This window comes from Caretta caretta, chromosome 13, assembly GCF_965140235.1.
Source record: "Caretta caretta isolate rCarCar2 chromosome 13, rCarCar1.hap1, whole genome shotgun sequence".
In the NCBI taxonomy this organism is placed as follows: Eukaryota; Metazoa; Chordata; order Testudines; family Cheloniidae; genus Caretta; species Caretta caretta.
Window position 1 is genome coordinate 14,309,801 of NC_134218.1, and position 14,453 is coordinate 14,324,253.

Sequence of the window (14,453 nt, forward strand, 5' to 3'; positions counted from 1 at the left end):
AACACCAAAGACAGCTATGGTAACCATGAACATGTTTAGGCTGGTGTATGTGTAAAATATTTCGCTGCTCCTTAGGCAGCTCGGGGCAGACCCCAGATAGGGAGGATCTTCCCTGGGCAGTAGGCTACACTGTGCCTTTACTAGCTCAGCCCCCAGGGAGAGAGAGCTGAGACGCACCATCCATCCAAGAACACAAACCCCTCTGCCACCCAGACTCAACCAGAGCAGTTTGGTAACTTATCCGCTGCCCCATCCCAGGTTTCTCCCACTCTTCCGGGCATCTCTTTTCCTCTCTTCTCCCCTGCTCCTGCCTCTGACATTATCTATCTAGCTGACTTTCTGCTTCCCCTTCCTTCACCTGTTTTACCATCCTCTGGAGGCTTTGGGGCCTCTGTCCCCTCCTCCCGCCCTTTCTAGCTGTAAGCGGATTCTGGCAGAGTCAGGGCAGCGCCTTCAGCGGATGTTGCTGCGCGCTCAGCACCGGCGCAGGGCGAGAGAGGCACGGTCTGACAATACACTCAGTGACCCGCAGTCAGCTGACCCCTCTAATGCACCGCCCGCCCCGCCGCCGGGTCCCGGGGCCACCGGAGTCCCGACCCGCCCCGCCCCGCCCCACCCCACCCAGCGCTCCTATTGGTCCCAGATTAAAGTCCAACAGACATCCCCAAGTGCTATATATACACATCTCCGCCAGGCTATGGGAAACCACAGAGCGCGAGAGAGGGCAGCAGCATCTCTGGGAGAGTAGCTTGCAGCCAGCACCCCTCTGCCACCTGAGAGCCAGGGACCCTCTGCCACCTGCAGCCAGCACCCCTCTGCCTCCTGAGAGCCAGGGACCCTCTGCCACCTGCAGCCAGCACCCCTCTGCCTCCTGAGAGCCAGGGACCCTCTGCCTCCTGAGAGCCAGGGACCCTCTGCCACCTGCAGCCAGCACCCCTCTGCCTCCTGAGAGCCAGGGACCCTCTGCCTCCTGAGAGCCAGGGACCCTCTGCCACCTGCAGCCAGCACCCCACTGCCTCCTGAGAGCCAGCACCCCACTGCCTCCTGAGAGCCAGGGACCCTCTGCCTCCTGAGAGCCAGCGCCCCTCTGCCACCTGCAGCCAGCACCCCACTGCCTCCTGAGAGCCAGGGACCCTCTGCCACCTGCAGCCAGCACCCCTCTGCCTCCTGAGAGCCAGCGCCCCTCTGCCTCCTGAGAGCCAGGGACCCTCTGCCACCTGAGAGCCAGGGACCCTCTGCCACCTGTGAGCCAGGGACCCTCTGCCACCTGAGAGCAAGGGACCCTCTGCCACCTGCAGCCAGCGCCCCTCTGCCTCCTTAGAGCCAGGGACCCTCTGCCACCTGAGAGCCAGCGCCCCTCTGCCTCCTGAGAGCCAGGTATCCTCTGCCACCTGCAGCCAGCGCCCCTCTGCCTCCTGAGAGTCAGGGACCCTCTGCCACCTGCAGCCAGCGCCCCTCTGCCATCTGTAGCCAGCGCCCCTCTGCCTCCTGAGAGCCAGGGACCCTCTGCCACCTGCAGCCAGCGCCCCTCGGCCACCTGTAGCCAGCGCCCCTCTGCCTCCTGAGAGCCAGGGACCCTCTGCCACCTGCAGCCAGCGCCCCTCGGCCACCTGTAGCCAGCGCCCCTCTGCCTCCTGAGAGCCAGGGACCCTCTGCCACCTGCAGCCAGCGCCCCTCGGCCACTTGCAGCCCCGCAAGGCCACGTGTCTCTCCCGGCCAGTTTCCTCCGACCAGCCCCTTTGCACCCACACCCCTAGTCATGAGCTCCCCCTTGAAGAGAGCCCCGCTGCTCAGGTCCTTCCTGACGCTGGGAGATGCCAGCACGCAGCAGCAGCATCCTCAGCAACCCAGGCTGCCCACGTCCTCCGCCTGCGCCTTCCACCCTAAGGCGGAGGAGGTGGCGCCGAGCGTGCAGGCTCCTCACTGCAGGGGGCACCCCCTCTCCGCCCTGCCCGGCCCCACCAACTGGCCCCTGCTGGGCAGCCTGCCGGACGTCCTCTGGAAAGGGGGGCTCAAAAAGCAGCACGAGACGCTGGTAAGCATAACCATCAGCTGGGGCTGGAGGGGAGGCGAGGAGAGGGTTCCTGGGCTGGGCAGTGGTGGCTAACCCGCGCGCCTGGCGCCTGCCTTTCTCCAGATGTCCTTCGCCTGGGGCCAAGCATATGGGAGAGGGGAGGGGATGGGCTGTTCCCTGCCCTCACCTGGGACTTTCCGGCTGCTGTCTCCTCGCCCTAGGCTGATTACCACCGGAAATTTGGGAAGATTTTCCGCATGAAGCTGGGCGCCTTTGACTCCGTTCACATCGGAGCCCCCTGCTTGTTAGAAGCTCTGTACCGGAAAGAGAGCGCTCAGCCCCAGAGGCTGGAGATCAAGCCCTGGAAAGCCTACCGGGACTACAGAGACGAGGGCTACGGGCTGCTGATCCTGTAAGTGGAGCTGGGACTCGGAGCATCTCGGAGCGGGGGCGGGGGGCAGGGAAGATCACCTGAGCCACAGCCCAGTGAAATCCGTGAGCGGGATGTGAGAAATAACTTGCTGCACTGTTTGAGCCCGTAACCTCCCTGCTTCACTGCAAAGATGAAGACAGAGACCGTGCGGAACCCGGTGAAATCAAGGATACAAAGCCGCACAGCTGATAACGCTGCCAGGCATGCTGTGTAAATAGAGCAAGGTGCCAGCAATGTGTTCAGAGGCTGGAACATCGATCTTGTTTGCAATGCCTCTGCCTTGCTCAAGGCACGTCCCTATTCCGGCAAAAGGAGATTTCCAGCCTGCTTACACTGCAGTGATGCTATAAACCTCCCACTATCATTAAACGTGTAATATTTAGTTTCCATTCAGACTAGCTATGCTTTAGCTTCTCTTTGCATCCTTACCCACTGGAAGCTATTTCCTCTGAAGTGATGACATGATCATTAACCAGAGATAATTGTACTTAGTACACATTTTATCTGTTTCTTATTCTTTTTTCCCTACTTTTTAATGGGATGGAGTATTGATACCTTAATGCTGTTAGCAAATATGCTTCCAATTTGCAATCGTTTGATTAAACCTGCAGCATGTTTTGTTGGACAGCTTTGCTTTGTTTTTAACTTTGCTCTTTTTTGCTGTTATTTAATCTAGAGAAGGAAAGGACTGGCAGAGAGTCAGAAGTGCCTTTCAGAAGAAGTTAATGAAGCCCACAGAAATCGTGAAACTGGATGCCACAGTCAATGAGGTACTTCATGCTGAAGGATGTGTGAACTGTCTTTTCCTCTTCAGTTTAATCATTTTGTATGCAACTAACTCTTACAACAACATTAGGTAGTACACTTTTTAATATCACTCAGGATAAAACTGTACACAAAGACTATGCAAGAGTCTGATACCAAAGCAGGACAAACTGAGAAGCTGATGGCTAAGGCCCTGGTCAACATCTTGATACCATAAGAAGCATCGAGAATTGCTGTGGCACTTTGCAGTAGTCTTCCCTTAAACGTGTTGCTTTAACTACTCTGTGCTTTGGTCATCTATTCTGATACAAATCCACCAGAGTTTACAATTGTAACTCCCCTCTATAGAATAATCTTTTAAAAATATTTATCCACTGCTTTGAGATTCTCTCTGTTGAATTTGAAGAGTACTAGATAAGCAGTTCAAACGCTCTGCTTAGGATCGAGAAACTAAACTTGTCTCCAAATCTTTTTTTCCCATCATTTAGGTCCTGGTGGATTTCATGCATAGAATAGATGATCTTTGTAACCACAATGGTGAAATTGAAAACATATATTCAGAATTCAACAAATGGTCCTTTGAAAGTAAGTTTTCTTCTTTATAATTGAAAATTACATTCATATTAACACCTGTTAGGACATTTAAATTTGGACCAAATGTTAGCGACTATACTATAAGCAACAATCCTGTGCTAGTCCCACAGGGTTGGATTAGATATGTCTAAAAGGTCTCCTCCATCTCTAACTTCTGATTTTATGATGTTTGCTAACAATGGCAAAAAATTAGATTTTTCATAGTAAAGCTCTGATGGAAAAAAAAATACATATGCATCTTTAATAGGACATTCAAAATCCCCTTAGATGTGCATTAGGGAATCCCAATAGCTCATTTGGCAAATAAGGTGATTGTGACATGCACAGTAAGGGATGCCACTTAAAGGGCAAGCCTTCACTGGAAAGAGCTCCAGTTCCCATAGGTGTCATGACTAGATTTCCCTGCTGCAATATGGAGCCACACTGAGTCTGAACCAGCCCGTACAGAGGGAATCTTGAACTACCCTGAAGTACCTAGGCTTTTGTTTGTGCCTAAGAATGTATCTTAGAACTAAGAATATTTTTCAGAAGGGTAATTGAGTAAGTGGTGGATACTAGTCTAGATGCTGTTGGGTAACTATATATATATATATATTAAATGACAGGTATCTGCTTGGTATTGTATGGGAAGAGGTTTGGACTCCTGCAGCAGGATGTGGGAGAAGAAGGCCTGAACTTCATCAAGGCTGTAAAAACGGTATGGAGAAGGCTTAGGCCCAGATCCTCAAGGGCAATGAGGCACCTAACTCCTGTTGAAATCAATGGGCATCAGGTGTTTAAATGGCTTTGAGGAGCTGTACCTTAGTCCTTAAGCACGTTGCTCATCATCTGCTCTATCTACAAACACAGTTCCTGAAACAGAGTACCGTTGGTTTTTTTTAAATCAATGCAGTGAATTAGTTAGTTTTATTTTGTTGCTTCACTACCTAATTTCCAGGGCATATAAGAAAACAAACACAAATTCCAGGCACATTTTTTCAAACCCTGCCTATACGCTTACAACTTTGCACTGGCAAAGCCACATATTTGCATGTCCAAAGCAGATAACTGGATATCTAACTGCCAAATTTGCCTTTCGACTAAACTGTACCAAAAAAAGGTATAAAATAATAAACCAACCCTAGAAACATGTTTGGGCTACTGATTAAATCTTTTCTCTATAGAATAGGCACATATGATGCAACATCATTACCTTAGTTGGGGAGTCCCGCCTATGTGAGATTGTTAAAATTGCTCATTTGCATGTGCAGATATAGGGGATTTTGTGCATAACAGGTGCATGCTTACTCACTTTTTGCAGCACACTTGCTGTGGTCCTAGTTCAAATGTGAATCCTTTCTGTCCAAGATAGACACCCCATCAGAACCACAATTTTGAGTTACAGTAAGAATTTTTTTTCTTTTTGTTAATCCACTTTTTTTTCACAAAGCATAATTGGTTGGTGATAACTCAGAGAGAACAAAGGTGTGTTTTTTTTCTTCTTCATTACAGATGATGGGTACTTTTGGGATGATGATGGTGACCCCAGTTGAACTTCATAAAAGTCTGAACACAAAAGTCTGGCAAGCTCATACCAATGCATGGGACAATATCTTCAAAACAGGTAATTTTTAAATACAAATCCCACATGTTTATGAATGCTGGGAATTCCTACTAGGAATTCACCCACTTATAATTGTTACTGCATCGCAAAGCTACTGATTGCTGACCGTCTCACAAAGTGCAACAGAAGACACTTTTGCTTCTTACTCCAAACCTCTTCTACTCAGAATGTGGGAGCACTGTTTACACACTCCCACCAAGTTTACTTGACTCTGACTTAGTTATGACTAACAGTTTGCTTTGTCTGTAAACACATGATGCATAGGGAAAACCCATCAGTTTGGGAAAGGCCCAACAGTATAATTAGTGGTCCCACTTTAGTCTCTAAAGAAAGGTAAATAGACTGAAAGCAGGATATTGTATAAAACTCAGTACATTTGAGAGAGGTAGGCAGGAGAGTGTACTATGTTCTTAACACTGTTCTTGAGAGACAAGGAGTTAGCATGCTACAGAGAGATGTATGCTAAGAGTTAAAGAATTATGATGGAGCTGAAATTCAATAACCTTATAAATGCAGGTTCTGAGACCCCCCCAAAGTGACAGAGCACTGTATGGTTCTTTTGAACAGCTCTTCCTGTTGGTTTTGGTTCTATGGGCCTTTGAAATTAACAAAAGTTATTGTATCCTCAAATATTAAGATGGGGTTTTCCCCCTTTCAGCAGCCTGTGAATATTCAAGTTAAAAATTAAGCAAGGTTTTGTAGCTCAGATTATTGTAACACTGACCGGAATATTTATTCCCACAATTATACAGTGATTCATATTTAAGGTTCATATCTGTTGTATGATAGAGGAAAATATACACCCCTTCACCATGTCCAGTTTGGTGCATGCTCATTTCATTGCTTTTTAATCTGTGTGTTTTAAAGAAACAAACTATAAAAACTTGTTTCATTCATAAGGGGCAACTTCTGATACCCTGGCTTGTGTTGAATAATGTCTTTCTCATAACTAGTCCCAATGAGGCTACTCATGGAACAAAAGTTCTACTCACTGTGAATAAGGATGGCAAAAACTGGCACACTATGTTCAAAGAAAAATGACTTTATCAGTTTGGGATCTGGTATTTACCGTCACAGGATAAACACATTGCAAAGTTTCCAGTAAAAAACAAAACAAAACAAAACAAAAAAACACCTAGGATATTTTTATGCTAAAATGCCCAACTCTCGTCGACTTCCAAATCCCATTGTCCACTTTGAAAACCAAAGCCAATGAACTTTATCCTTAAGTGAGCTACAACCCATGTATCCATAGCTGAATGTGTAGCTTACATCAAGGTCATTGATTTCTTTCATATGTCTACAAGGCAGAATGCCTTCTAATATTCAGTAGTTTCTTCTGGCCATCCCTGATTTTATAATGGAGGGGGTGTGGTTGTTTCAATGCAGGAAGGGATACTCACACAAAAAGGGCAATATTAGTTTGGTGGTGGTAGTGGTTCAATAAACATTGTCTCCTCTCTCATGATCACTGGTGTAAATATGTTTTTCCTTTAAGTTTTGATGAATTTTTAGTAACTTTCTGATCACTCCCTCCCCTTCTATCCCCAGCCAAGTGTTCAATTGACAGCAGACTGGAGAAATATTCTGACAATCCCAGTGAAGATTTCCTGTGCGACATTTACTTTGGGAGTCAACTCTCCAAGAAGGAACTGTATGCTGCTATCACAGAGTTCCAGATTGCAGGAGTTGAAACGGTAAAACTGGTTTGTTTTCAGCAAGTTTTTTGTTTTGTTGTAATGCTGGCATTGTTGATAGCTATCACATTCCGGACTGAGGGCCATTCTGTACATTCAGTGCACATCAAGATTACACACATGGAGCTGTGAATGTTTGTTGTTAGTATCATTTTTAATATGGGCATCCTCACAATCACTGAAGTTAGTATCATAGCAGTTACCTAATTTTCCAGGTCAATCAAACCTTTCTGCCAGTAAGGGCAAGATATCAAATATCTAACAGTGAACTAATGCTGCATAGTCACTTAAACTGAGTTGCAAGTATGCATGCGCAATTTTACCTAAAAGAACGACATGGTGATATTTTTTACATTCTTCTTTCCCCAGTTCTTGTTCTCTTTTAGAGAACAATGGGCAGAAGGATTACATTATCTTAGGCTTAGGCAAGACTGAAGAGTTTTCCAGTGTAAGGCAGAATGTTGGCCATACTATGCACATAATATGGATAGTCATGTTGCTTGATGTTCTGGTGTCTTAGTCATCAGTGTTCTCTTCTGGTCATGTTTCAGACTGCCAATAGTCTACTGTGGGCTCTGTATAACATTTCACGCAATCCACACGTTCAACAGAAGCTTTTCCAGGAAATACAGAGTGCAGTGTCTTTTAATGAGAGTCCAAATGCTGAGGACCTGAAGAAAATGCCTTACCTAAAAGCATGTCTGAAAGAATCTATGAGGTAGAACTCTTTAGATAACTTCTGAGTAAAGCAAAATGGGCTCTGTTTGATCACAATAGCCATCTAATATGCCATAATGGGGAAAGGTATTCTAGTGGGTATAATAACTTCAAAATGACCACTTAGGTGTTCAGAGTAAAATATTGCCCATACTTATGAGGAGACAAAATCATGGTAGATTAATTCAATTTATGTATTTTACTGTAGGATAACACCATCTGTGCCATTTACCACTCGCACTCTTGACAAAGAAACAATGCTTGGGGACTACGTGTTACCTGAAGGGGTGAGTAGAATTTTTTAATGTAGGTAGCGTAAAATAAGTATTTTACAATATAATTATCGATACAGGGTAACCACTCCAGTCTGCAAACGACTCTTTGTCATTTGCTGGTTACAGACAAGTTCCCATTGCTGAAGGTGGTGATAAACTTTTATGAAGCATTCAGAGAGCATAGTCATGAGCTAATACCTAAAAAGATGAAGGAACAGAATGCTGACTTAATGATAAAATATTAAGATTTCCCAGAAATTGAAAACCACTGAAATGTAGGATAAAATTAGATTAATGAAATTAATGCCTGAAATTATAAAGGGGATAATCTCAGACATTCATTTTTCATTCTTCTCAGTCTACCCCTCCCCACATTCTGCTATTCCTTATTTTTCATCTTCAATTGGGTAGTTCTCAATAGGCTAAAAAGCTAGCATGGAAGAAGTACAATAATTCTCCATCTAATCTCCTCTCTTAAAATCTGTCCTGATGCAACTTCACTGGCTTCAGTGGAGTTGCACCTGCTTACACTGGAACTAAAGTTAGGTCATATTTCCAAAGAATTTTAATGTTGATTCCAGGACATTCTTCATATTTTCTGTTATTTCATATCTGCTGGGTGGCAGTGTCTGTCTGCTCTTTGAAGATTGTTTCATCCACCCAGAAAAGTCCTACAGTACATTACTTTTTTGAGAAAATAACTTTTGCTTCACTTTTTTTAAACAGCTTTTTCCATTCATACAAAATGACTCACTCAGTTATTCCAAACCTGTTCTTAACGGAACTTTTTCCTACTACTTTTGTTTCCAGACAGTGTTGATGTTAAACAGTCATGCCTTGGGATCCAATGAAGAGTACTTTAGAGACTGGACTACATTTAAACCGGAGCGTTGGCTTGAGAAGAATATAATAAATCCTTTTGCTCATATTCCTTTTGGCATTGGGAGGAGGATGTGCGTTGGGCGTCGCTTAGCTGAACTACAACTTCATTTAGCCCTTTGCTGGGTAAATATTACATCACAACATTCTTTAAACAAGTAACTGGTCTGATTATATGATTAAAAAATTAGGCTAGTGAGCCAAAATCATGCTTGGCATTCTGTAACTCATGTTTTTGTCTTTATAGCTTGTTCGCAAATATCAGATTGTTGCAACTGACAATAAGGCAGTAGAAACTCTGCATTCAGGAATACTAATCCCCAGCCGAGAACTTCCCATTGCATTTAGAAGACGATGAGGTAAAGTGGATAAGTGCCTTTGGGACACAGTAGACTCTGCTCTATGTAGTTGTATGCACTACTAAATTCAGTGCGGCTGTTCAGGCATAACAGAGCAGATTTTGACCTGTACAATCTAACATCATTGCATGAAGAATCATATTTCTTAGAGGTCATTATGCTTCATTGCCTTTACATAACTCTTATAAGCTACAAAAGAAGCTAGGAATTGCATAATAGATTGATATAGCTTTCCAGCCTTTGACTGTATTAAGTACAATGGGCCACAACAGTCTGCTTCTGTCCTCCAGACTGATAATGAAAACCCACCCGTTTCCCCCCCCCCCCAAGTAAACATTCATTAGCTGGAATCCAATAGATGTTTTTCTTCTGCATTTCAAGAAGGCATTATCCTGAAAATAACATCAGATTTTTCCAATGTATTAAATCAGAGTGTTGGTCCATCTAGTTTCACCAATGGAAAACAGTTGATCCTGACAATAAAGGCAAAACACACCAAGACAAGCAATAGAACTGCTTGATCTTCACTTGCATAGCACTTGAATTATTAAAAAAGGTGGGCCAGTCCAGGAGGCTGGATTCAAATTAGAGTTTCAGATTCAAGGTCAAATAAGGCTACGCTTTGATTTTGATGGTGCCAAAGTATCATTAGTTTATGTGAGACTTCAGCTCCAAATAGCCAAGATACTATAAAATCAGCTGTACACTGTCCTGATTTAGCTTGTACTAAAGCCAAATGTAAATTGGAAAATTTGGTTTCTTGTGGATTTAGATCTGAGCCAGAACCAAGCGCTCAAAATAGGGTTTAAATGGAACTTAAGTGGCATATAGGCTGTTTACTATAGGCTGTCTACTGAACAAGAGCAAAATTCACCCTATGTGAATTAAGTAGGGATATTAACCATATTCTACGATGTGCTTAACATATAGTTAGATTGTACAGAACTGTTCATTATATGAGTGGACTCTCTGTTTATCCAGATTGTCTTCTGTGGACTAAGGACCATGCTATTGCTGCCTTTTCTGGTGACAGCACATGTGAATCTGGAATGCCAAAGCCAATAGGCACTAACCACTGGGGAAATCTCCATGGACATGCCTTCAGCAATGCACTGATGAGAAGGACAGAAATACAGAATCAATAAAAGCTCATGTAGTCCTTACACTGTATGACAATGTGTCAGTTAGCAGGTTTTTTGAAATGCATTTCACAATCCTAAAATGAAAGAACAAAAATATTGTGAATCTTTGCTTCTGTGGCACCATAGACCAGCAAAGTTGAGGAAAATTCATTGTTTGAGAGCTTTATAGTGGACTGTGGAACTCAATATTGGGCGCCAGTCAGTACTGAGTGAAGGGTGTTACCAGCTGGAAGTTGTTCAGTGTTTGAGAAAGGAATTAGGCTCAATCCTGTGTGTGTCACAAAGGGTACCTGGGAATAATCAGGCATTAGTGAGATGGTCCTGCTAGGTTGGGGGTGAGATGGGACAGTGTGAAGTCTTTCCCAGGCTGTTCCAGTTTTGTGGATTCAGTTGAGGATTTCCATCTGCAGGGCTGTCAATTTGTGACCTTTTAACAGAAGAACTAAAGAGGAAAATAATAGAAGTACATTTCCCCCTTAAAGGGTTTTCCTCTTATAAAGCATAGAATAAGATCAAAGCCATTTAGATGGACTTGTCCATGTATTTGAACCCTGCTTCTGTGTGATGCCTCAACCTTAATTGCACTGCACCCCCCTTCTGACAACAAAAATTACTACATGACCCCAGAAGCGGGGACCGAAGCCCAAGCCCCACCACCTGGGCGGGAGGGCCTGTAATCTGATCTCCATCACCCAGGGCTGAAGCCAAAGCCTGAGCCCCACCACGCATGGCTGAAGCCCTTGGGCTTCGGCTTTGGCCCGGGCAGTTGGGCTCCGGCTTTTGGTTCAGCCCTGGGCCCCAGCAAGTCTAACATCAGTCCTGGTGACGCCATTAAAATGGGGTCCTGAACCACTTTGGGGTCCCAACCCACAGTTTGAGAACCTCTGCCCTACACAATACTTGAAAATGGCTAGGCAGCTAATGTGCTGTGACTGCTGCTTATTACACTAGTCATAATCTCTCACGGTTTCTTATGCTTCTGTTCCCTCACCTGCCCCCATCCTTTCCAATTTGTGTCTCATTACATCCTTAGATTGTAAGCTCTCTGAGCCTGTGACTGTCTTTTTGTTGTATGTGTAAACAGTACAAAGCACTTAACTAGGGCCTTGAGGAGTTACTGCAATACAAATTAAGATCTCAACAGGGGCAGCATTTTGTCAGGTGAGCAATATAGAATACATGTATTTTTCAGATCTTAAAGCACCACAAACAATTAAGAACCTAAATATTTCAAAGGGGGTTGTTTATTGTGGAGATCATAGTTTGTAAAACTACACATGGATTTCAATATCTGTACCAATGGATCTGAAGTGGTATTGCCCTGCATGTGATGCAACACCTAGTAACTATCATGGCTCACTAGCATATTTCCCCTTATGTCGTTAAGGTGTACCTCATTTCTAATACAGAGTTTGTATATTATATAAATTGCTTTCATTTAAAAAAGGAAGCCTATTTTGTAATTTGTATACTTTGAAAAAACGTAAAGTCTTAATATCTGTTTGCCTCCTAGAAAGGCTTGTTTCCCTTTCTTTAGGAGCTGGTTATGTTCATATTTCAAAGAACTGTATTATAGTGTATAAAGAAACTTGTGAACATCCTGCTCTTCCCATGCAATTTTGTAATAAAATAGTGTTTTTTTTCCAGAAATAAAAACAGTCTTCCATTCTTATTAAACACTTGTATTAATATAATAAATATGGTGATTCTTTCATTGTATTTTTACATAAAACAGTTTCTCTAGCTTAGTGAATAATTACTTTCCCCCACTCCGGAAATCACTAATTATCAGTGGTGGGGTCCTATTTATCCTCACAGAATATGACAAAATCTGATTCCACTGTATCACACACAGAGCTCTGGTAGAGCTTCCTCTGGCTTCACACTCAACAGGCTGTTGTGTTTGAGGCCCACCTCACTGGGCATTCTGTGCTTTAAGCTTTCTGAGTCTGAAAAATCCAAGGTCTGCCTCTGTCAGGAGTATCGAGGCACACGCCTGGGGTGCGGATCCTCTGTCTACCATTCTCTTCTGAGAGCTGAGACACACACATGCCAAGGCCCTGAGACTAGTTCTGCCCCCTCACACTTCCCTTTAGCTTAAGCATATGCCTCCTCCAGAACGCCAACTGTGTGGTCACTCTGGGTTAACAGTTCACCTCTTCAGGGGTATGTGATAGCAAAACAAACAGACACATGACCTTTGCACAGGATTCTAAAACAAATTACTTTTTACTTAGATAGCACAAGACAGACAACATAATAAACAGACCAATATGCATTATCCTGCCTCAGTTTCTTCACCACGCTGGAGAGTTCTTTGGTCTTAGGACAGAGACTTAGGTCTTAGGACAGAGACTTCTGAGGTGGCCAGGATCCTTCTCCTGCAGTGCATAACTTCTCTTCAGAATTATGGAGTCTCTCTCTCTCTCCCTCCCTGGTCCTCGTCCTGCACTTAGGACGGAAGAACCCAATGCACAGCTACAGACTAGGGACCGAATGGCTAGGCAGCAGTTCTGCGGAAAAGGACCTAGGGGTGACAGTGGACGAGAAGCTGGATATGAGTCAGCAGTGTGCCCTTGTTGCCAAGAAGGCCAATGGCATTTTGGGATGTATAAGTAGGGGCATAGCGAGCAGATCGAGGGACGTGATCGTTCCCCTCTATTCGACATTGGTGAGGCCTCATCTGGAGTACTGTGTCCAGTTTTGGGCCCCACACTTCAAGAAGGATGTGGATAAATTGGAGAGAGTCCAGCGAAGGGCAACAAAAATGATTAGGGGACTGGAACACATGACTTATGAGGAGAGGCTGAGGGAGCTGGGATTGTTTAGCCTGCAGAAGAGAAGAATGAGGGGGGATTTGATAGCTGCTTTCAACTACCTGAAAGGGGGTTCCAAAGAGGATGGCTCTAGACTGTTCTCAATGGTAGCAGATGACAGAACGAAGAGTAATTGTCTCAAGTTGCAGTGGGGGAGGTTTAGATTGGATATTAGGAAAAACTTTTTCACTAAGAGGGTGGTGAAACACTGGAATGCGTTACCTACGGAGGTGGTAGAATCTCCTTCCTTAGAGGTTTTTAAAGTCAGGCTTGACAAAGCCCCGGCTGGGATGATTTAACTGGGAATTGGTCCTGCTTTGAGCAGGGGGTTGGACTAGATGACCTTCTGGGGTCCCTTCCAACCCTGATATTCTATGATTCTATGATTCTATGGTCCCTCAGTTAAATCAGACACCCCTGATACTAACACATATTCATCTCTTCCTCTCTCCAGCCCAAAGCTTTCTGAGAATCTCAAGTTCATGTCCCACCACTGACACCTGGATCATTTATTCTTCTTCTGGGGAATTTCCATTCATCACTTCCCCTTCATTGCAGAGAAGTTGTAGGAACTAGTCTGATAATTGTGATATAACCAAAGTGATATATGCCATCATGTGCCAGCAATGCCTCTCTGCCATGTACATTGGTCAAACTGGACAGTCTCTATGTAAAAGAATAAATGGACACAAATCAGACGTCAAGAATTATAACATTCAAAAACCAGTTGGAGAACACTTCCATCTCTCTGGTCACTCGATTACAGACCTAAAAGTGGCAATACTTCAACAAAAAAACTTCAAAAACAGACTCCAACGAGAGACTGCTGAATTGGAATTAATTTGCAAACTGGATACAATTAAATTAGGCTTGAATAGAGACTGGGAGTGGATGGGTCATTACACAAAGTAAAACTATTTCCCACGTTTATTCCCCCCCCTCCACCCTCCACTGTTCCTCAGACGTTCTTGTCAACTGCTGGAAATGGCCCACCTTGATTATCACTACAAAAGGTTTTTTCCCCCTTGCTCTCCTGCTGGTAATAGCTCACCTTAAGTGATCACTCTGGTTACAGTGTGTATGGTAACACCCATTGTTTCATGTTCTCTATGTATATAAATCTCCCCACTGTATTTTCCACTGAATTCATCCGATGAAG

General features: G+C 44.3%; 1 protein-coding gene across 1 annotated transcript; it reads left to right on the plus strand.

The window, feature by feature from the left end:
- The first annotated feature begins 704 nt into the window (after nucleotides 1-704).
- On the plus strand, nucleotides 705-10,499 carry CYP24A1 (cytochrome P450 family 24 subfamily A member 1). Its single transcript, XM_048820546.2, has 12 exons — nucleotides 705-2,035; nucleotides 2,236-2,426; nucleotides 3,124-3,217; nucleotides 3,701-3,797; nucleotides 4,412-4,503; nucleotides 5,298-5,409; nucleotides 6,961-7,106; nucleotides 7,658-7,824; nucleotides 8,032-8,110; nucleotides 8,909-9,103; nucleotides 9,225-9,336; nucleotides 10,318-10,499. The coding sequence occupies exons 1-11, from the start codon at nucleotides 1,760-1,762 to the stop codon at nucleotides 9,333-9,335; spliced, it is 1,560 nt and encodes a 519-aa protein (XP_048676503.2). The 5' UTR covers nucleotides 705-1,759; the 3' UTR covers nucleotide 9,336; nucleotides 10,318-10,499.
- Nucleotides 10,500-14,453: the final 3,954 nt, after the last annotated feature.

Bases quoted from the DNA above. Each gene is read 5' to 3' on its own strand.
- CYP24A1 (XM_048820546.2), top strand. From the start codon at position 1,760: ATGAGCTCCCCCTTGAAGAGAGCCCCGCTGCTCAGGTCCTTCCTGACG. The intron at 4,504-5,297 runs GTATGGAGAAGG...TCTTCATTACAG, and splicing joins TCATCAAGGCTGTAAAAACG to ATGATGGGTACTTTTGGGAT. The intron at 9,104-9,224 runs GTAAATATTACA...TTGTCTTTATAG, and splicing joins TTCATTTAGCCCTTTGCTGG to CTTGTTCGCAAATATCAGAT.